A 24394-nucleotide genomic window follows, 5' to 3' on the forward strand; every position below is an offset into this window, starting at 1 on the left:
TTTATATGTTTTTTTTGTATGCAAGTTGCCAGACACACAAGGCCTGAAGTGAAGGCCACCTCAAGGTGTGGGCTACAATCTACCAATTTTGCAGGGGCCGTTGCCACCTACTCCTGAGGCTGAAACAGGGTTACCCCCTTACAGTCCATATACGGATGTAGGCTTGAGTATCATCCATCAGAAGCCTGGCTGGTAGAGCAGAAAGCACAACATGTACCTCCCCAATTTTTTGAAGCAATCATGCTTCAGTGTCTTGCTTAAGGACACAAGTTTCACCACCAGGATTCGAACCCACACTCTACTGATCAAACACCAGAGCTTGAAAACGGTGCTCTTCACCGGTAGGCCATGACACGCCACAAAGTTACTGTCAATCACAAACATTTTAGAGATATGGCTCTTAGATTTTTGTATGTGTCCAATGAATTAATTAATCAGAGCAGGTTAGTTGAAACATTTAACAAACTTATACGGTTCTTGATAATGGTTCTAGTAAAGAACCATTTTGATCATTCATACATGAGATGACGTACATCTGTACATGGTGTGCTGTAAAGTGTGCTGATATCCATAGTTTCATTATTTTTCTGAAAACCAATTGTATTTAAAGTTCTGGGTTTTTGTAATGTAGTCAAATCAAAACATATGGTGATCTAAAACAAAAAAGATATTAGTTTCAATCATGTTCTATTACTTTTAACTTCTAGTTTCGTACCAGTAGTAAGCCAGCTAAAAAAAAATGTTTCTGTCTGAAATATTGTCAGAGTCGAGAAAATGACATTTGAAGACTCTACAAATCACCGGTAATTATTTGGATTACCATAACCAAAATAAGCATGTGTATGAACGCATACTAAAATACTAATTTCAACCGATTTATGTTGTTTTAAAATAAAATAAAACCCGGAAACATAAGCAATATGAATTATGGGAATGTTTAAACCCTTCCAGTGTATTTTTTCATTTTGTTAATTCATTGATTTATTTGCAGCAAGAGCTCGCTAAACACACGTTTCAGTCCATGGTCACATTTGGCGGTTGCAGAGATGACTTCATGATAGTGCTTAGCCGATCAGTGACAAAAGAGGTGCTACGAGAACAGGGAACAGAAAAACTACTCTTCTCTATGACTAAAACAAAGGTACTTGTAGAAATATTCACCGCTGAATTACTCATTGATTTTTGCTGAAGACTGAAAAATTGAGCTGGTACACCACCCTGTGTACAATAGCACTAATGACACAGATATTTACTCGTGCCAAGAAGGGTCCAGACTAATTGGCCCTACCAGCCTTAATAAGGTTTATACTTTCTGTGAATGCGAATGTGATGTGAATTTTGAGGTCACATGGCTGTTTTCGCTGCAGGAGTTCAGCGCAAGTCAACTGAAGAAAATCATTCATTGTGAATTTGTGATGTCAAAATTCGCAGTACATGTATGAACCGGGCTTTAGGCTAATAATAATTCATTCATTCATTCAAAATTATATTTATTTCCATACTTCATGAAAACAGAGTACAAACCACATTTATTGGGCGCATTTCACCATAAAATATTTAAATGCGCATTACAAAAATCTACAACAGCATAAAAATCAGCACAATCCAGAAAAACAGCAAAGAGTAAAAAAATAACAACAATGTTACACATAAAATAACAAATTAGCCAAAAGCTTGTTTGAAAAGTCTTAAGCTTAGCCTTAAAACCGAAAGAGACTGTATTAATTGAATGTCTGATGGTGAACCATTCCAAAGTGTCAGTGCAGATCTGAATTGGTGGCTACGGCTATGACTGTTGACAAGGGTGTCGCTGAGGGTGTTCTATACTTCAAGGCATGATGATGTGACAATTCAATTATAGCCGTAGCCGTTAATTGGGACACGGCTTAACTCTGGTTACACAGATTTGAAATAGGAGAAACAGATGGCTGCCTCACAAAAGTAGTCAAGTCTTGGGCCAAATTTCAGGGAGCTGCTTAAGCACAAAAAGTAGCTCAGCACAACAAAATTATGCTTAAGAGAATGAGGTTACTAGGCAAAATATCATGCCACATGAACAATCTTTGACTGGTATCCTGCTTATTTCTGCTAAGCAGAAAAGTGTTAAGCAATATTTTCTGCTTAAGCAGCTCTGAAATTGGACCCTGGTAACGAGAACTCACTCAGCTTACATTTAATTTATTTTCTTTTTATTGCAGTTTTCAAAATATCCGCTTGAATATATTATTCCATTTTTTTCATGTGTCATGAGGTTTGAACGATGCCAACTTTTCCTGATTGCTTAAGATCTGCTTATCAGCAATAACTTTTCAATTCCTGTCACATCAATAAATTATGATTATCATGATAAACATGACACACAGGGACTACATTATTCATGTTATGAAATGCCACAAGTTCATGGTTTCTCTAGTGTCATTGATCATTCCGATGTTTTCATGAGTCTGATCAGATTTATTTAGTTGCAGGGTTTCCTGAAGTCTCATACAGCATCCCTCTCACTGATAAGAAGTGATACCCAGTTTCAATCCAGTAGAAAGTTGTCATGTTGTTTTCCAGTTTGATAATGCCCATCGGTCCAAATAATGTTCACAATAACTTATAACTAATCTCTTTTTCTCCAATGTAAATAAAGAGACGCCAAACTCTATAATTCAATGGAAGGAAAACATCCTCTGACAAATTTTTAGGACTATCTTGGGGATTTCGTGACAGTTTGATCTTCATGATTGCTTGGCGCATGAATCTGTTAGTCAGCTGTAAATTAATTTACACCAGTATTCATGTCTGATAGAGATAACATTTGTACTCCCTGAATGGGGTTGTGCACTCCACAGGGAGCAAATTCAAGATTGTTATTGGCCCAATGACCAGGGCACTAAAAGCGTATTGATACGGTTATTTTCAAATGCTCTATATAAGAACTTGTTATTATTATTCTTTGTACTGATTTTTTTTAGTGATAGTGTCTTTTTGTTTTGATATTGTTGAAGATAAACGAACCTTGCACCTTGAACCTTGAGATTGACTAGTGGTCCTAAGCCTAGTAATAACAGTTTATTTACATAAGATAATCAGGTTCATCGTTATGTTCATGTTCAACATTTATTCTAAATTATACTATATTTTAGCTTCCAATTTGAAATATTTCCCTCAGTGTCATGGCCGAGTGGTTAAGAGCATCGAATTCAAGTTCTGGTGCGTTTTCACCGGAGTGTGGGTTCGAATCCCGGTCGTGACACTTGTGTCCTTGAGCAAGATACTTTACTATAATTGCTTCTCTTCACCCAGGGGAATAAATAGGTACCTGCGAGGGTAGAGGTTGATATTGTGAATGAAAAAGCTTTTGGAGGGATATAAACTGTTGCCCAGGTTGTATACTCCCAAGGGAGCTGAGAAACAATAAAAAGGGGTGTTATTGGCCCTATGACTAGGGCGCTAATGTAAAGCGCTTAGAGAATTAAGTGTTAGTTATTAGGCGCTATATAAATCGAAAGTTATTATTATTATTATTATCTCCTGAAAACGATGAGAGCATACTGATTGTAGGTATGTGACAATCCTGTGCATTGCAGTATATTTGTATGGGCCGCGGCGTCCGTAGCGTCCGTGTCACCTTCAATCGTTTTTGGATAGATCACGTCCGAGTATTGCTTTTGTTGACACTTCGTTATGAGGTTTTATTTTAATCGTACTCGGTCGATTTTTTTTTTACACATAGAGGACATATTCAGCTTTAACCTCGTCCCCAAATTTTCTGGACGCGACATCATAAAGTTTTGAAAAAAAATTACTATAAAAAAAAAGTTTGATCTTGTTCGTCAAAACCGTTGATGAATTACTAAAAAGGTGAGTGGATCGCTTATTAAACCCCAAGAAGTGATTGATGTACTTGTTTTCTACCTTTTGGCCAAATTTGAAGAAGATTGAGTTTTAAGCAGTCACCTTTTTGAGATTTACAAACGCCGATGTCATCCCGAGAATTGTAACGTGAAAGGTCAATAGATGGAATTTTCAGTCCGATAAAACATCTGTTTAAACCCAATAAACATCGACAAAATACACAAATTTTAGGTTTAATATGTGGTTTTATGTGTCAACAAGTCATTTTTCACATTATATTTGCAAACTTAGCTTTGATAATGCTGATGATTGATGATTTAAAAGCCTACCCTGCTCACCAAATTTATGAATGAAACTGTCTATGCAGGTCACATGACTGGTATGAAGCGCTCTGATTGGCTGATGCTCAGTGTTTACAAAACATAGCTATCTTACTTTCGTTTTTCATGGCCCTTTTTTAAAGGTTACCAGTCCAGTATCAGTGATTAACTTCTTAAATATTATTTTGATTTGATCCAGGATAATAAATTCCTGTAGACCTAAGAGTAAGGGCTAAAAAGAGAAAAACTTCCACGATTTTAAGTAGTTCCTTGTAAAATAATTTTATTATTATTGATATTAATTTTTTTTTTGGTCACCTGATTTTGGAAAGTTTATCATATTGTTTATTAGTTTATCAAAAAGGGTAGGATGTGTTACACACATTTACAAAAATTGTAATATGATATATAGTATAGCCATTTACAGGGATGTGATTGCTCTGTTTTAAAATGGAATTTCGGGGGGGGGGGGGGGGTTGCCCTAAAAAAAGAAACTCTGTTTTTGTTTATGCCCACACCCAATTTTTTATTTCTTTCTTTTCTTTTTGGAAAAAATTCTGAAAGTTATATGGATTAACCATATTGCTCATTCAGTCCTAAAAGACATCCTCATAGAAACCATTGTTGGGCGTAAGATTAGCCACTCCTGGTACGATGAACACACAGCTTCAAAGACAACCTTCTAAGGGAAAGTGGAAAAGCTGAAAACAAGAAAGGGAAATGGTTATTGTTACAGGATTGGGTACTGGTCAGTAGATGAAACATATGAGGATGCAATAGATTATGACGTCACTAAGTTTGCTCTGGCTGCAGACTTTGTTTGTGACGACTTGGTTATCTGCTAAGAAACTAACCTCTGAGCATTGTGTTGATTATTTCTACATGTAGTAAGCTTTTATTTTGATGTCCTTGTTTGCCATTATTTGCACTCTAAGAGATTGTGAATGAGGACACTTTTGTAATGCATTGATTTTTGTACACATGGAATTTTTTTTTTTTTTTTTTTTTTCTTTTCCTGTCTTAACACAAACAGATATACTCCCCAACACCTGCCCCAAATTAACAAACCATTGTCTTGGCCTTATTGAGCATTGTTTTAGCTTTACAATGACACAAAGTTTGTTAAAAAGGACCCCAAAATAAGAAAGCTACGGACTTTGGGCTTCGGCTTGAAAATTGCCCGAAAATGGGTCTGCGCGGTCACAGCTCAAATCCTTTGCCCTATATAGTTTACCATTAAGACGATGGCCGCAATTATCCCAAATTCACGCCACTTAAATGGCCATAACTTTTTTTTTCATAGTCATAGAGCAAAGTTCTTTGCATCATTGGAAAGCTATTGGTAAGGGCTTTCCAGTGATACTAAACTTATAAGCTCTTCTGCAACTTCAATTTTTTTGTCACATACCTACTGATTGAATCATTGAGTTATCAACCACCGGTTTTTTTCAGAACCAACACTACTCAAAAAGAGATTTACACATGGTGCTGCCACAAACCTCACCTAATTATACTCCCACCTTGCAAAGTTTCAAATCCTACTTAATATTTCCCTCATCATCAATCAGATTTCTTTGCTTCGCTCCTGCCCCACCAGGTCCTTGAGATCACATTACTGATAGCCAGTTACATCAACGCCATCGTCAAGCAAGAAGGCCTGACATACAAACCCACCAGTGACTCTACAGCCCCTCTTGATACCACCACCTCCTCTTCCACCGGTAGCGGCGGCTCCACCTCATGTGCCACCACCAAGGTATGGGACCTTGAGAGCTCCACTGGACCAATTGTTGTCGGCGGGAGCAGGATTGTTTAAATCTCTCTTCATGAAGCATCTACAAACTCAGGAAAGCTCGGAACGGTCTCTGGGGTGGATTTTACAAAGAGTAAAGACTAGTCTTATCTAGACTTGACTAGCCTTAAGTTTTTAATATCTAACTCTTTGTGAAATCGGCCCTAGGTCTTTATGCAAGGAGGTAACATTCCTATTTAGGAATGTTCGAGATGAACAAGGAACTTGCGTATGAACATCAACTGTTCCTGTTATAGGAGCAGTTGTGTTCTTGGTAGGAACCTTGGTTGCTCCTGTCAAGTACCAGTGTTTCTGAGTAGAATGTTCTAATTACAACAAGATTGTTCTGAGTTTTGAAGATGCTCCTTCTCTCTTAGTAATCCACCCTCCCTCCCCACCATGCCATGACGCCTGTATAAGGTTTCCGGTATACATATTACTTACATAGTTGCTTGAATACTTTTACTTCATACTTCCTGCGAATGCGAATGCGATACCAGTCTTTGATGTCACAAATTTGCAGCAATTAATTTGCATCTGTTGACTTGTGCTCCTGCGAAACATTCAATGTGAAAACAGCCCTGTGACGTGAAAATTCGCTTTGCATCCGCAGGAAGTATGAACCAGGCTTTACCCTCTGTTATGCTGTATGCATTGAGCATTGGAACAAAAATCACGACTGTCCTGTTTTAACATAAGTCAAGACCCAGGAGAGAAAAGGATTATGGGTATTCAAGTTGATGACCTACCTCCTTTAGATACCAGTTAGAACTGGCGTTTGTTCAAGTATGGTTTTCACTATTGAATCGTGTAACCTTTGTCCGGAAAGTAGTTTGTCATAATTTCAGTTTTATAAAGGCATTTAACTTGTACCTCTTGGCCCAGCACCCAAATTTTAAGAGTAACGGATTTGCAAATGTGTGCACAACTGATTGCCCTAGCTACTATCAGATTGGCACAGGTAATCATGGTAATGTCAATCCATGTTTTGTTTGCCAGGCTCAATGGTGTCATAGTAGAGAATGAAGAGGTTTAGTAAAACAAATATGAATCACAGGCATATTACTCGGGTACAAGGAGCTGCTTATTACAAACCATGGCAATTGTTTGCTTAATTGAAACCAGGGCCCAATTTCATAGAGCTGCTTTAGTACAAAATTTTGCTTAAGCTAAAAAATCCTTGCTCATTAAAATCAGATTACTGGCCAAGACTCCACTAAATTGTTATGCTAAGTAAACCACAGCTAAATGCCAGTCACAAGCAATGTAAATGGCATGAAATTTTGGCCAGTAACATGTGTAAAATAAACGAGCTATTTTTGTGCTTAAGAAAAAAATGTTTGCTTAAGCAGCTCTACGAAATTGGCCCCAGTTATGAACCATTGATTCATATCACATACTTGGCTGTAACTTGTTTCCTCTCTGGGAGGTTTTATTTGTCAACAATCATTGCCAAGCCGAGGTGCTTAATAGAAGTGATTGAATTGATCTGAGTTAAACAAGGGAAAGGTTTTTTCAAACTAGTTTTCTGGTTGCCTTATGTAGACAAAAAAATGAGGATATATATTTACCTTTGGTGTCTTCACAAATTGGTTAGTTGGAAATAGAGACATTGCGTTATATGTTTGGTTGTGTTTAGATGAGACAGAAAGCGTAGGATAGATGTTGTTTTGTGGGGTTTTTGTGGCAATGTTTTTAGTTTAGTGATAACAACTTAAGATGTGTAGATTGGTCTTAATGGTTGCTTGACATCCATGCAATGGGCTCCAGGGAGGGTTATAGGTTGGTGGATGAGGGGTTTATGATTGAAATTTTTCTTGTTATTTGGGGTGGGGTATCAAATACAGGAATACCTTAACAGATTCAAAAGATGGAAAGTGAATTAATTTGACTACATATCAGTTTAATGAAATTATTCCATGATATAAATCATTAATAATTAGACATGTTCATGTTGGTTGGGAAAACATTACAGTTCTTGATTTATGTAGGTGGGAGCAAGTTCGGACAATAAGGCTTGGTCTAGGGTTGGGAAATAGTACAAATGTTCTTCACAATATAGTACAAACATATCTTGTTCAAGTTTGATGACTGACTTTGACTTACTGAGCATCGTAAGCCGTAGAAATACATAACTCTGGCCACTCTCAAACCATTAAAATCTAACTGTTTGAATCTAATAGACTTAAGACTGCATTGGTTAACTGAGTATGTTGTTTATGGGATCAGGCATACCACCATAATCAGAGTCCAATAGTTTGGGTTTTGAGTTGCCATGATATTGGGTTTTGTTAGAGTGAGGAAGGATCCCAGCAAATCAATCAAGTTATTGAATAGGACATGGTTTCATCAAGGCCTGTACAAATCTAAAATTCTCAAACTTTATGTTTTGCAAGTTGGCTTTACTCTTATTAACTAGAGAAGCCAGCAAATCAACCAGGGGTGGATTTCATAAAGAGTTGAGACTTGCCGTATGTTTTTAACATCTCCCAGGACTAGTCCTAAGGTAGGACTAGTAGTCCTAAGTTAGGACTAGTCCTAACTCTTTGTGAAATTGACCCTGGGGGGCTGGATCTACCTGTGTGACTAGACTCAACTAACCAACGTTGACTTGTCCAAACTTGCTCAACTCTATACTTTCACCGGGACGATTGTCCCCCTTTTGAAAATGAGTTTTAGTTGGTATGGGGGGGGGGATTATTTGTTACTTTATTATCCCATTATAAGGGATCCAAAACACTGCATGTGTTGTTTTGTGCAATACTTTGAATAATAAAGTAGACATTGATAGTTTATACATAAATAACCCTGTTAGTATGCTATTTGACATCATAGTATCATAAGATTATAAATATAATATTGTACAAAGTAAAGGCATATTTGTAATACTGTTTTATATTGTTGTAGTATACTGTTTGGATTTATTGCTTAATTATTACTTGATTGCTTAATTTGTGTTTAATTGGGACAGCTTTATAAAGACTTAACTTTCACAAGATATTTTGGAAATGATAGCAAGTTGTTGGTAATGCTGCAAGACTAGGCCCTTTTTACAAACATTTCAATAACAGTACATGTACATGTATAGGTTGTTGCATTGAACGCATTACATGCATTTTTTATTGGATTTAATACTGTTTAACTTACAGTACCTATCAAATTGAGGATGACAAATTCTCCTACATGGCATTATGAAGTCTTTATGAATCAGCAATGGGTTAAAACGTTTTACATGGTTTCTTCCATGAATTAACGTTGCGAAAAATGATTCTCAAATAACATTTGTTTGTGTGAAATGTTTCTTTATTCAGTGAAACGCACTCACAGGTCATTTGGCCTTCACAGTAAACCCTACATGTGCACAAAATCACACTTAAATCTGTCACTAAAAGTAAAAATTGTTGCTATTTTCACTAAAATGTGAGTACTGAATTTGATGAAATGTTCACAGGTTGGTTGTATGGTGTTTATATTGAATATATGTGGGGAATGAATTTACTCTTCCAAATAACAATGATGTACTTTCACACAAAAAGACCGATTCTGTTACAGTTTATACGTTGTAACAGAGTTCCCTGAAAACAAAAACAGGTTTTTTTTTTTTACAAATTTAGGTTTTTTGTTTGTATTAAATATCAATCGTTTTTAAGAATTTCAGCATTTGGTACAAATTTATGATTATTTTTTTTTACACTGGAATGCAAAATGAAAGCTGTCACAAGATCAGATAATGGTGTAATATTGATCAGATTTGCCATTCAGGTCACGCGGTTATTATTCTGTTGTGTTTCATTTTATTAAAGCTTTGAATAAGCTTTTAATAGAGCAAGTGTTGAGCTCGGTTCATACGTCCTGCGAATTTGGAATTTGAAGCGAAGGTTGATGTCACAGCCCAGTTTTTGGTGCGAATGTTGCGCACGAGTTGAACACATATCAATTTGCAAATTATTTGTTGCGAATTTGTGAGGTCAAAATTCGTATCTCATTCGCATTCGCAGGAAGTATGAACCGGGCTAAGACTGTGTCTGAAAACACTAGCAGTAAATTAGGTGAATGGGATGTGGAGTGATATTGAGCCCATTACTCAATACTGTTGTAATGAGGAAGAAACCGGGTGGTTCTGTGAAGATTCAGAGGTTTCATAATGCCTTATGAAATATAGTTGCACTCTATTGTCATCTCTGTGTAAAACCTTATGATTCAATTCACTCCTGTTTCTAATCAGAACAACCACTAATTCCAAGAATACAAAACTAGTGGTTGCAACACATTTTAGCAAACAAAAAAAATGCTCTTCCGACCTTCTTTTGGGGTCTGTTGCCAGATATGAAACAACTTTAAAGGGATTGGGTTTAACACATTGGGTGATGTGATAAAACTTGCAATGCTAGTCAAAAGGATTCACATGTAATTTATTATGAATATTGCTAGGGGTTTTTTGTGGTTGAGGGTGCCTTTTTTCTAAATACTTGCCATCTTGTACTACTGTGAAATCATGATTAAGTTGTTGTTTGGTTTTGTGCAATTAGTTATTAAGCCTCATATGAATATACTGTGCAATGGCTACATATTTTAGCTGCACATTGGTCTAGATATAGGTACAGCATATTGTATGTTTGTTTGCAATGTTGATGTTGTTTGTAGTATAGCTGAGGTTTGGTTTGGTTTTATCATAGAAGTTTACACACAGAATGCTGAGCTTAATATTGTCATCTGTGTCTGTGTGGGCATAGAGTATCGGCCTCGACTTTTATCTTTGAGAGGACAGGTTCATTTTCATTTTTCAAAGGGCAGTTCAATTGGAAATTTAAAAGAAGACAGTGGGGAAACTTTCGAAGGGGCAGCATGGCCAAGACCTTTATTATGGAAAAGAATTTTCATCTGTACATTAGAGTGCTTTGATTTGCATTTACATGTAATTCAGTAATTCAATCAGGAAATGAGACATTTATTGACTCTTCATACCATATCCAGACACATATCTACATTGTTGGTTGACTACCTCATCTCATTCAGAAATACTTAGTAAGTTATGTAGAATGGAGTTTTACTGCAGACACAATCAATAAATCTAACTAAACGTGTTTAATGATCAGTTGTCTTAACCTCAGCAGTTGACATCTAGATCAACCTATACATGTACTTCACAATAGACCATGCATGGCTAGCTCAGATTCAAATGTTGGAAATAGTTTAAGTGTGTGATTTGAGCCCCCCCCCCCCCCTTCATTCATGAAAGCAATTGAAGTGGGAACCAGATGTCTCCCAAAGTGTTTGAATAAGAGCAAGACTTGTACATTCTGGATTGTTTGTGCTTTCCTAGTACCAACATTTATCACTGTATAGAAATAATCCCCATTGTGGAATTAGAAGTGTGGGTAAAAGATTTATACTGCAGGTAGATTGATCGTCCCCACCTACCTTTGAAATGGTCTTGCAGTAATGGACCTACATCTGTCTCCATCTCTCCCTCTATCATTAAGGCAGCACACCACATTGCACTACGCAGCTAATCGTACTGCAGCAGGTTGTTTACATTTTTAGTGGTGTTTTAAAGTCTCTGCCTTTTGGGCAAGTAATCGCACATAACATCAATGCAGTAAGAGGGGGAGCTTAATGAATCAGTTTATTCCAACTGTATATGTAGAAATAGAAACTTCTGAAATTATCTTATGTTATATGTATGCATTGTATTTATGTTTTATACGCAAATGTTTGTGCAAAGACTTATTGTTAAGATTAATAAGAGCAAAATGACAATCCCCTAAAATTTGTAAACTTGTGTTTGAAATATTTTAATGCTTTTTCCAGTACTGTGTTTACGTCTATTTGCTAATGTTTATTTTGAAGTTGTAACAGATGTTTTTTACCTGCACAAGGTATGCCAGTTACTTTAGTTAATCTGAAGGGTGGGTAGATGCTTTACTTTCCCGCCACAGTGTTATTGGATGCGTTCGATTAGCTTCCCCGGGTCCACCCCAATCTGCCCCCAGTACGTTCAAATATCTTTGACGTCATTTCAGAGGCTCACCCGGGTCAGCCCCAAATGCCCTGCTTGTGGAACGGGTCACTTGGGGCGGGCCCGAGGTGCATGACATCACCCTGAGAGGGTGAGTGTGATCAGGGGCTCACCTGAATGAGCACTGCGGGGTCGCCCCGGGGAAGCTAATCAAACGCAGCCTTCAAGATGTAGCCCTCAGTGTATACTTGGTTACTTTGTGGAGGTACAAGATTCCTAACTAAGACTAAGTCGTTTCTGGCTGCTCATTGTGTACAGTGTTACGACTCAAAGTCAATTTGTACATATTTTTACCGCTGTGATTTATAAACAAGGAAATATTGTTTACTATACTTTACATTGTCATGTGCCATATTTAAAGAAAACAAATATTATCTAAGATGATATCTGTTATAAAAGTAGACATGCTTAGAGAATATTAAAGGATAGAGAACGGTATAAGGTGCAACTTAATTATACAAAGTATAGTTAATACTGTAGATTGTTATTATTTTGTAGTCCTTAATTTTTTTAACAATTGTTTCTCCAAGGTTGTGTGGGTTATCTTGTTTTTTTTTCATTCTCATATTTGGCACCCTTGCTAATCATGATTTGTGTTTTGTTGAAATTAATTTGTTTGTTTTTATTGCACTGAAATAAAAGAAAATGCATTAACCATAAACAATGTGTTCATGAATGGTCCTTTTCCCTCCAGAGTTTGGAATTGATAACTTGATAGTTGATAATTGATACTTCCTGCGAATATGATTGCGAAGCGAATGTTGATGTCACAAATTCGCAACGAATAACTGGCAGCAGTTCAACTCTGAGCAACTCATTTGCCAATATCGCTGCTAAAGACGACTTGTGACGTCAAATTCACCTCGAAATCGCTTCGCATGAAGTATGAATCGGGCTTTAGTCGAATACACATCCAGCAGCAACGGAAAACACAGTTATGAATCCCATTGTTCGAAAAAAATTGTTTGTCACGGTCTGCGCCTTTAAAGGCACTGGACACTTTTTTGTTCACCCACAAAAATCTTGCCTGCGCCATTTGGAGTCATATTTCCTATGTGCTGTTATGTAGAGTACATCGTAGACAATAAATGCCCACCATATCTTTAAAGGCACACTTTTGGTAATTGTCAAAGACCAGTATTCTCACTTTGTGTATCCCAACATATGCATAAAATAACAATATTCGTGAACATTTTTACTCGATTGGTCATCGAAAATTGCAAGAGAACAATGAAAGAAATAACACCATTGTTGCACAAATTTGTGTGCTTTCAGATGCCTAATAAAAGGATTTCAGGCCTGAAGTATTTTAATATTTGAGTGAGAAATTACCTCTTTTCAAAAGCAATGTTACTTCAGAGGGAGCCGTTACTCACATTTTATACTAACGGCTTTCCATTGCTTCTTACCAAATATGTTTTTATGCTAACAATTATTTTGAGTAATTACCAATAGTGTCCAGTGCCTTTAAAAGCTTGTATGCAGGAAATTGGCTCTTACGGGTTTGTGTGTTAATTTTGGTTAGTTCCAGGATGAGAAATGTCAGACTTTTGTACGAATTCAGACTTTCTTTATACCTGCCTGGTGAGGCAAAGTGCTGTAATTTCAAAATAAATTGGACCTTCTCTACAAGTTCATATATGGATCTTCACTAGTACTTAAGATACTGGTCACAGAAGCTTCTTGAATTAAATAAAACAACTCCAGGGTGATATTTGAATTATCATTTCACCAAACCTTCTCAAACCTGGATCACAGTTTCAGGCTTTTTTGTCAACAATCACTCTCACCCCTGTTAGATTTATAATTGTCCACGCCAAGTAAGTCCACAGTTATACTTTTATCTGCATTTATTTCTATCTCTCAAAACAATAAATAAACAACTGGTACTAGCACTACAATAAGATGTGTATTGTCTGTTTGACCTTGGTAAGTCTTCATGGTAATTGGCTCATTTTTATTAAGATTTTACATTACGGTATTTATCTCGTGTATAAGGGTATTTTTTCTTCCATTTTATCTCCCAACTTTGATGACCAATCGAGTTCAAATTTACCCAGGTTTGTTAATTTATGCATATAACGTTGAGATACACCAAGTAAGAAGACTGGTCTTTGAAAATTACCAAAGGTGTCCAGGGTTGGATTTCACAAAGAGTTAAGACTAGTCTTATCTGGACTTAGGACGAGTTACTCGTCCTAACTTAGGACTACCCATACGTTTTTAATATCTCCTAGGACTAGTCCTAAGTTAGGACTAGTCCTAAGTTAGGACTAGTCCTAACTTTGTGAAATCCACCCCAGTGCCTTTATACAAGTTATGGAAACAAAGTATAACAATTTGACTTGGTTTTATGGACATTTTTCAAAGAGTTATGTCTTTACAGTTTTAAAAGTTTCTGTCATAAGAAATGCTTTTGAATTATGAAATTAACTGATTTTGGTAAAACTACACAAATGTACGTCAGCTTTGGGGCCAGAAGTAGCCAAAAGCTATTGGGCATGCAATAGATATACACATGTGATGCAAAAACCACTACATATTAGTCAGCCTTTTACAATTTAGGTTTTTATACAAATTTTGGGCATATTGAAAGTGAACACAAACATGTGACAAAAGTATACACAGTTAAAGGAACACGTTGCCTTAGATCGGTCGAGTTGGTCTTTGCAAAACATCTCTCTAACCATATGCATTTTATAACAAACGGGTTACAAACGCTATTCAAAGACCAACTCGACCGATCCAAGGCAATGTGTTCCTTTAACACAAATTAAATAAACAATACCTCTTGTTAAAATTGTTTAAAAAGTACTTAAAACTCAATAATTTGTAACCTAATATGTTTTAAACTAATAAAGTCCGGTTCATACTTCCTGCGAATGCGAATGCGAAGTGAATTTGATGTCACAACCCTTCTTTCACAGTGATATTCGCAAGTGAGTTGAGCAAAGTTGAACTGCTGCGAATTATTCGTTGCAAATTTGTGACGTCAACATTCGTATCGCATTCGCAGGAAGTATGAACCGGGCTTTAGTTGTATAACTCTCCTTTACATCTTATGGCAGGGTCAAAATGAGTTTTCTTTAATACTAAGAAACTAGTCTGTTTTGGAAAGACTAAAGAAACCCTCGTATTCATTACTCACTCGCACTCACTCAGTTGCCCACAGGGGGGCTTGAGTATGGCTTTTCTTGCATGAGGGTTGTCATTAGAAACACATGAACATACTAATGTACCAAAAGGGAACACTTGCATTTTGTTACTGTTCCTTATGCTTGAAAATACGACAACCTCACCAAGAACACCAAACATTCAAACTGATGTCAAATCTTTTGGATCGATTATGAAATACACTTTTTACATAAGATGTTTCTATGCTTTAGAAAGCTTATAAATTTGCTTTAGGAAATTGGCCCAGGTATGTTGCTTCCATTTGGGCCACTGAGCGAGGAATATACTTTTTGAAATGACATTTGTACAGGAATTATACTTTAAAATGTAAAATAAGCCATTAACTAGTCATTGAACTTTGAGGAGTAGTGTTTTTTAAGTATTGTATTGCACATTTAACTACAGACACACTATTTAACAGATGTAACTTTTCTAAATCAATAATGGATAAAAAGTAAGCTCAGAGCAGTAATGAAAATATTGCATTAAAAGGCAGCCCTTTTTGTGAAAGAGACTTTAAGTATAAACAATATCAAATATTGTTACACAAAATATACAATAACTTGTTAATACATGTAGTTACAATTGCATAAATAAGCAGGTTATTGTTTTGTTTTAATGCTTAAATAATACTCAATTTAAAAGTATGTAAACACAACATTTCAGAAATAAATCTCTTAAAAAATAGTACTTAATTTCTGAACAAACTGAAAAGTACATTTAAGATATTTCATATGTACAATAAGTTTAGCATAAGATGATGTAGATAATAAGAAATTATACAAAATAAAGCAGGGATGTGATACGCTGTTGAGAAAACAAACAGAACTCTGAGCAAAAAGCGGGAAAGCATGCGAGCTCAAACAACTTGCATGCAAACTTGCGAGCATGAAGCTCCATTAAAACATTTATCTTTGGTTTTAAAAGCCCTACTCTGCAGTCTGGGGTGAAGTGATATGGTTATACACGTACATGTATCTCCACTTCTTTTAGAATTTGAACTTTTTTAAAAGGGATGAAAAACAAATATAGAAATTTTTTTTTAGGAAAAAAAAACAAAACAGAATTTCGTTTAAAAAGAAAGAAATCACATCCCTGATTTTAATACAACACACTTTGTTTTTTGGGCAGGATACATGTACATTCTTTCTTCACCAATTAGTTTTCAACAAACACAGCATCAACAAACACAGCATACAACCAACCTGAGAATGTTTCATCAAATTAGGTGACCCTTTTCAGTAAAACTGAAGATGTACATTACTTGTATTCTGCAGGGGTTTTGGGGCACAATCATACCAGCTTTTTTGAATTGGGGCAACTAAAATTGGTTGTAGTCTGAAAGATTGGTGCTGATATGAACTTGATAATCAGTAAGCTTTCAGATCGAAACTGGGTTTCTTAAATATTAATTATACTATATATTAAGTACTTTGTCTTTAACGTTCACAATTTTTTGCACAATGCCAAATTTGACTTGTAGCTTGTGAGTTTGTAATCATGCTATGGCAGATGTTGTTGGTACCCAAAGTGGACCAAACTCACAACCATTCATATATCAATAAAGGAAAAGGGTTCCAAACACAAGCCAATTTCGCTTATCCCATGAGCTTCAAATAGCCAGGTTGCAGAATCGTCATTTGAATCGGCCTACTCCCCACCAAAATCCCCACCCATGTCGCCACCAAAATCCCCACCCATGTCCCCACCAAAATCCCCGCCCATGTCCCCACCAAAACCTCCGCCCATGTCACCACCAAAATCTCCGCCCCCGCCCATGTCCCCTCCATAATCACCGCCCATATCACCACCGTAACCTCCGCCCATGTCACCACCATGACCGTCATGCATACCGCCCCCATGCATATCATGCCCACCATAATGATGATCATGGTGATGGTGGTGATCATGGAAGCCATGATGGTGATGATGCCCCCACCCACCACCATAACCAAATCCACCACCGTAGCCCAACCCAACACCATAGCCCAACCCACCTCCACCCCATCCATAGCCATAACCACCAAGCATTGCACCAGTCAAGACGCCCGTTGCAAAGCTATCACTGGGTGGTGCCGGGTTGACAAAGACAGTGCGCTGATTGTGTATGACTCGTTGTTGGGCGGGGTAACCCTGGGCGGGGTAACCCTGGGCGTAACCCGTCTGCTGGGGGTACTGAGGCCGAGGTTGTGCATAACCCTGGGGTTGGGGTGCATAACCCTGGGGTGCTGGTGCGAAACCCTGAGGTGGGGGTGCATACCCCTGGGGAGGTTGCTGTACATTTTGAGCATACGGTGGAGGGGCTTGACCTGTCAAGTAAAATAAAACAATAACAATTATTTCTAAAACATAAACAAAGCAAAATTTCGTTATATACATGTACATGAGCCACCTTTTGTCAGTGTATTGTTGTGCATTTATATGCTCACAAACAAAACCAGCATGGACAATTTGAATTCCTGCTGCATTTTCCTTTTTTTCAGCCCCCCAAAAATCTATGTTAGTTCTACTCTTCTTTGTTTTTACCCTAAACTGTTACTGACACCACCCATCCCACTTTTCATACTCTTAAGGAAAATTTTGGAACCTTACCTGCTACACTAGGCATGAATCCTGCTGGAGGTGGCCCTTGAGGCATGGGTGCCCCTCCTCCTGGTTGAGGCATTGCCCCCTGGGCACCCTGCTGCCCCTGTGGTGGTCCAGGTTGTACACCTTTGACTTCATACAGAGCTTTCAACCAGCCTCTAAATTACAAAAACATTTCCATTTTCTGTTAATTTTCCTAAACAGAACTTTTTAGTTCCGTTTAAAATTCTCCACAGAGCTATAAAATGGCAGCGTGCATGACTTTATCTCAAAGAAGTCTAGTCAGCCATCAGCACAACCCAACACCATGCATTTGAACTAAAACACATGCCAGAATAACCATTGATATTCTACCCCTAAATGCAAACAGGCCTGGAGTTTCATCTTTGAGATGGCAAGGCCATTCTCATGCTGCAAAGGGCACTTCATAAGAAACCTTAAAGTCATGCCAAGACCCGAGCAACATAGACCCTGGCCTCCAGAGTCCAGGGCCTCTGTGTCATTCCAGGCCTGTGGAAAATTCTCCTCAAATGTGAATGATAATGGTAATGATCATGGTAATGATCCCCTATTTGGACATAAATATGAACATTTTCCCCTACCATTGAAGTACCTGAGAGTGGGGCAAGTGTTGTAGACTAACCAGTGTAGCTAGAGCAATTTTAGAGGTGGCCAATAAATCCAATGTGTTTGGTAGTCCACCAAGGGTGAGAGGATCAACAAAATTCATGTTTAATTATTGGGCCATCATTGCTGAGGTGCAAGCTTCAGGCATGATGGCAGGTTTCCAAACTGTTTGTGTTGTTGGAGCCATGTAATAAGTTGAATGGCATTTTGACAGTCTTCTTTCTCTGTGACATTAGATACGCCTTATCATTCATGTCATTGACTGTGTCTCAGATTATAAACAGTGAACCATATTTTGATTTGTTTTAGAGGAAATCTGTTCCAGGCGGCACAATTTGTTTTGCTCAGATCCTTGGGTCCTTGGCAGACCCGCCCAGCACTGCCCACCAGGGCTACAACACTGGTACATGTACTTACATAAGTTGTTCTTCACTGTCAGCTTGGAAGAAGTGATTTTTCCTATCGATGGTCAATGTGAAGATATGAAGAATATTAGCTCCAGTCTCAGGCCTGGGAGCAATCTGTGTACACTGCTGTCCAACCCTCAGACTCTCACAGTGTGATTTCACATTCCATTCTTTCTTTGCTTTACTGCTAGACTGTGTGGACTTATAGACCATCTGACCATCGTTGAAGAGGCAGAAGTAGCGTTTGCTCCAGCCTTTAAAGACAAAGCCACCTACGTTGTGTGGAAGGGGGATGAGATTAATCATTTAGTTGAGAAACAAGTTTACGATGGGAGACATCTTATAAAACATAAAATAAACCATGATTTTGGCTCTGGCTTTTGCTTTTTAAATATTCTCTCAGCATCAAATCTATGTTCTTCGACATCCCTGAAAAATATCAGATTACTAAAAAACAGAGCCTTGCTTTTACAAGAGCGAAGTATTATACTATACACATGTAACATGGCTTGATGAGGGTGACTCTAGAGTCATATTAACTCCCGAGATATTGGAAGTTGACAAACTAGTTCCCGAGGCGAAGCCAAGGGAACTAGTTTACAAACTTCCAATACCGAGGGGAGCTCATATCGACTATAGTCACCCGAAATAAACCAAGTTATATTTGTTTTACTATACTTCATACATATTCAGTTGTTTGGAGCAAGGGAAAATGACGACTGTGAAATAAAATGCACCATGATAAGTTTGCTCATGTGTTGAATGTCGCTAGAGCGATGTTCAAGCGTGTGTGTACAAAACAGTACCACAATCCTAAAGCGCATGACAAGTAGAATAGCGCGTGAGGTGCTCAGGCGTGCGCGAGGTGCCCAGGCGCTATTCTACTTGTCATACACATGTACCATGTGCGTGAATACTTGCGTGCGCGTTTAGCATAAATAGCACCTGGCACGTGATGATGAATGGACCAGTAAGAACTCAACTCTCGGTCATGAATTATGTATGGTATAGGAATTGTTTTTACAATGCATACTCACAGTAATACTTCAAATATCCATCATGCTTGGTGCCGGAGCTGTCTGAAAGTACAATTCAAACATGGTATTAAAACATTACAACAGGAAAATATAATACATAGATGACTAGAGCAAGCTAGTCGAAACGTTGAGATCAATTCAGAACCGACTCCGCGGCAGTACAGTTAATTACGATCCTATAAGCTAAAGTAGTAGTCCAGTCTATTTTCTATACCATCCGCCCTGGTAATAGTTAAAAAGCAGGACAGTTCTTTTCAGAACTGAGAAGTCTCCCGAACCTCCGATTATCTTCTCCGCGGCAGTAGAATAAAGCAAGACAGTTCTCTAAGAACAAACTCTACCTGGCAAGTAGATACACACATGGTGTTACCGCAAACCAAATATACATTGATGATACCTCACCATGCAATGCCTCAAATCCTATACAAACAAATGTTGATGAGTGTTTCACAGGTTCAGAACCCTTTTTTGACAGGCATCAGCATCAAGTCTCAAAATAATTGTTAGCATAAAAGCTTACTTGGTAACAATAGTTTTTGAGAAGGTAATTTCTCACTTAAACAATATTTACTTCAGGCATGAGGCCTTTTACTAGGGATATGCATCTGAAATCACACAAAGTATACACATCAAGTTGTTGACTTGTTCAATTCAACTATTCCCATTGAGTTATCTTGTAGTTAAGACTACATATTTAACATTTATTCCATTTGTCTGAACCATCAAGTTGTCTTGCCTTGAGTCGGTCAACCCTCAAGTTTTCTGACAAAAACAAACCAACAAACACCAAACACTAAATGTATTATACGTACAAACCACTTTTTTCTAGTTTTCAGTTTTTAATATGTTTAATTTAAACACTTTTTTTGTTGACAATTGTTATAGGTATTGCAACTTTGCATCAAAAGTTACAGTTTTGGTACTCCTAGAACTATTTCAGTTTCGTCCGCTATCATCTCCCGTACACGGAGACGATAGCGGAACAAACATCATAGTCATGCTCAGATCAGAGTCATAGTTCTAGGAGTATCCTCCGATACCCCAAATCTGTGCGTTGCAAATCTTCCCGCAGGCACCTTTCCCGCCGCGTAACTTATTGTTTACAATACGCAATTACATAATTTTCATGAAAGTATACAAAAAAATACAACATAATCTTCAATCTCCTGCAAAGATGGGACAAATCGTAGCCTTTCTGGTTGATATTTTAGATAATATATAATTTTAGTAGAAAATCTTACCTTTAGACTAAACACAAAATATGAAGGCCAAACACAAAATATGAAGCCCAAAACCGCCAGTTATAACTATTTACCCCATCAATTGTTGGGTTTCTACAAGGCTAATTAGCTGAACCCCTATCTTACACCCGGCCCAAATTGTGGTGAAGCCATCAAATTACAAAACTTAGTTATCATGGTTATACTTATACAACACAAAAACGCTGTTTTTTCATAGTTAATTGTATTAATACATGTAACAAATTATGAATAATAAATGATTGTATTTTTTATCAATAAAAGGCTTCTGATGTTTTTGGGGCGTTTTTTTTTAACCCACGTGCAATTTACAATAAAATCGTAATTTCTGGAAATTTGCCTATGACTATGATGAGGCGCACGTCCACTTCAATCTTTCAGTTTTTTGTATCCCCTCTGTTGTCATGTAAAAATGATCTTGTAATAAGGTTTATCGCGATTCAGAAACCAATGCATTGTGGGAAGGAATATGGGGCGGTTTCTATGCAGTTTCTACGACTCGCGCATGCAATGCCTATACCTTTGTGTGGGTTCAACAGCGCCCTCTCTTGATATTTTGCTATTTGCGATAAACCTAAATTGAAGTAGTGAAGTATAGCAGACAACAAACGCAAAGAACTTTCAGGGTGTTTTAAGTTTTTTTATCAACCATTTCAGCTAGGCATATTTTGTGTTTAGTCTAGGCTAGTAAAGGTAAGATTTTCTACTAAAATTAAATATAGGTTATCTAAAATATCAACCAGAAAGGCTACGATTTGTCCCATCTTTGCAGGAGATTGAAGATTATGTTGTATACTTTAATGAAATCAAAAAATTATGTCATTTCCCAAAAAGTTACGCGGCGGGAAAGGTGCCTGCGGGAATATTTGTAACAGATTTGGGGTATCGGAGGATATTAACACGTCATTACACAGTCATCATGACAGTCAGACAGTTTGCATGGTCATCTTTGCTATACGCCTAATCATGTAATACTAATAGATAGCTGAATAAGGATTCCACCATTGAACTTTGTTTGAAGATTGAAGATTGAAGATAGTTTTACTCACTTCTTACTTCAACTCCTCCGCAAGACATCTTTCACGGATAGAACAAAAAGCTAATAAAGACACATTGTTTATCACCAAAAACGTAAACACGAGCGGCTACACGTACACCCCTTGCCCTTCGATAATACTAACTGACTATTTTGTGATTACTGTGACAACAGTTTGACCTCAAATGACGTAATGGGATGGAGTAAGTTGACCTCTCAACTTGCGAGATCGCACAGAATTTCCTTGGTTCCCGCAATTACCTTCTCCACGTGCATCCTGCAGATTGTTGACTCTTGGCGGTGAATGTGCGCGAACCAGGGATTATGAAAAAGAAAATGGCAGCCTCCTATGTCGGTAAAAAGACGTGGCCTTTTTTGTAAGTAAAACTATCTTTAATGAACTCGACGGATAATTCCTGTAGCGGGATGAGTTGCAGTCATCTAATTTGAATGTATTTTGTTATTTTTGATGAAATCTATGTAGTTTTGGGCACATTCATCAAGCTTTAAAAGAAATTGCCGCAACTGACTACGTCGGCCATTTGTCGGCCGTGAGATGTGCGGGTTGTGTGATTACGTACAACCATATCGCCCCAACCATCAGCTCATTGTTTTTATGTGTGTGTTTATTCTTGTGAATGTGTGCCTTGGAAATATTTTCGTATCCTGAGTCTGACACCACTTTTTAAAAAAATTTACAAGAAAAGGAATACCTCATTTTTGTTTGACTTTTCATGTTTTGATTGAGTAAATTAGATACAAACTTACTAATTTTACTTTTTTTTAAATAAAGCCAAAGGCAGTGGACACTTGGTAATTACTCAAAATAATTGTTATCATAAAAACTTTCTTGATTACAAGTAATGGGGAGAGGATGATAGTATAAAACATTGTGAGAAACGGCTCCCTGTGAAGTGATGTAGTTTTCGAGAAAGAAGTAATTTTGATTTCGAGACCTCAAAACTTTGTGTGACAAGGGCGTTTTTTTCTTTGATATATATCTCGCAACTTCAACGACCAATTGAGCTCAAATTTTCACAGGTTTGTTATTTTATGCATATGTTGAGATACACCAAGTGAGAAGACTGGTCTTTGACAATTACCAATAGTGTCCAGTGTCTTTAATTAGCTTATTTCACAACAAATGAAAAAGTGGTGGCAGAACAGGGTACGGAAAGTTTTCGGTGTGTTTAAATATATAATTTTTTCAAAAATTTGTAATTACCAATGTTAATTTAAAACAAGATATATTTATCGCATTTTATTTGTATATAATAAAATGTTTTTGTTTAATTTTTGGGAGTACCTTTTTCTTTTTCCTGGTTGACCTTTTAGGCCCTTAGGGGGAAGGATATTGATATTTTTGTTTTGGAGGATGCTATTTAAGCTAGGGTGCTAGATACTTGGGTGCTTACCAAGTCTTCCAGAAACAAAATTTGTTTTTTCAATTCAATAAGCGATTATTCTATACTCTTGTTGAAAAAAAAAACAATTGTGAGAATTAAACAGTACATAGAAATTTAACAAATCTAAAGTGTATTAAATAATACAAAAACAGTATAATCTAAAAGCAAATAATATATTTATAACTAGGAATTAACTATGTACAAGACAGACTGTACAAGAGAGACTGTTAGATAAGCCGTGGCTTGTAGACAACAGCCTGTAAACAAACAAACAAACAAACAAACAAACAAACATCGAAGAAGAGACAAGGACAAGACAATTACACAATGACAATACAAAATGCTGACGACAAAATATAAAGAATATTAAACCAGGCTAACTGAAGACGACAAAAGAAAATATATATAAGTGGAGAGAAGAACAAAAGACTAGATTGGATAAAGAACAAAATCAATTTTTTTTTTATCCTAGATGCAATCTATCTTTTAAAATTGCCAGTGAGTTCATCAACGTTCAAACATGTTTGCTAGACAGGTTGCATAAGATGGACTAACTGTGCATTAGGACTAAACTAAATGAACGACCTCTACCATGTGAATTTTATGGTTATGTTGGGTTTTTTGCGAAAGCCTCCACGCAAAATCATCAATCAGTGTTTTTATTGTTTCCTTTTCTGTGTATCTGTGTACTGTGTAGAGGCATTCACTGTATATGGTATCTATTGCAGGGAATGCAGGCGCTGGAATAATGCCTGTATCACTCAAAATCACAGTGTATGATATTGAATGATAAATGCCAGTGCTCCAAAATAACACTGGGCTGCAGACAAAAGGCTAGTGTTTTTAGCGTCGGGCCATTAAACTTGTACGATTGGACAAATCTGTCGA

General features: G+C 37.2%; 3 protein-coding genes across 3 annotated transcripts in view; 2 read left to right on the top strand and 1 right to left on the bottom strand.

Moving 5' to 3' along the window:
• Positions 1 to 12832, top strand: part of LOC139944970 (pleckstrin homology domain-containing family H member 1-like) — a 98119-nt gene extending 85287 nt beyond the window's left edge. The window contains 2 exon segments of the mRNA XM_071942173.1: positions 992 to 1141; positions 5761 to 12832. Of these exon segments, the coding sequence (XP_071798274.1) occupies positions 992 to 1141; positions 5761 to 5979 (369 nt within the window). The 3' untranslated portion in view covers positions 5980 to 12832.
• A 987-nt stretch (positions 12833 to 13819) lies between these two features.
• On the bottom strand, positions 13820 to 22257 carry LOC139944977 (uncharacterized). The gene is made up of 5 exons (XM_071942187.1): positions 22114 to 22257; positions 19806 to 19847; positions 18779 to 19040; positions 17741 to 17892; positions 13820 to 17457 (listed from the first exon to the last, which is right to left on the bottom strand). The coding sequence occupies exons 1-5, from the start codon at positions 22139 to 22141 to the stop codon at positions 16799 to 16801; spliced, it is 1143 nt and encodes a 380-aa protein (XP_071798288.1). The 5' UTR covers positions 22142 to 22257; the 3' UTR covers positions 13820 to 16798.
• Positions 22258 to 22399: 142 nt separating this feature from the next.
• The window catches only part of LOC139944982 (neutral alpha-glucosidase AB-like), a 29703-nt gene continuing 27708 nt past the window's right edge, over positions 22400 to 24394 (top strand). The window contains exon 1 of the mRNA XM_071942202.1: positions 22400 to 22477. Coding sequence (XP_071798303.1) covers positions 22425 to 22477 — 53 coding nt within the window. The 5' untranslated portion in view covers positions 22400 to 22424. The remainder of the gene's footprint in view (positions 22478 to 24394) is intronic.

This window comes from Asterias amurensis, chromosome 1 (assembly GCF_032118995.1).
Source record: "Asterias amurensis chromosome 1, ASM3211899v1".
NCBI classification, from domain to species: domain Eukaryota; kingdom Metazoa; phylum Echinodermata; class Asteroidea; order Forcipulatida; family Asteriidae; genus Asterias; species Asterias amurensis.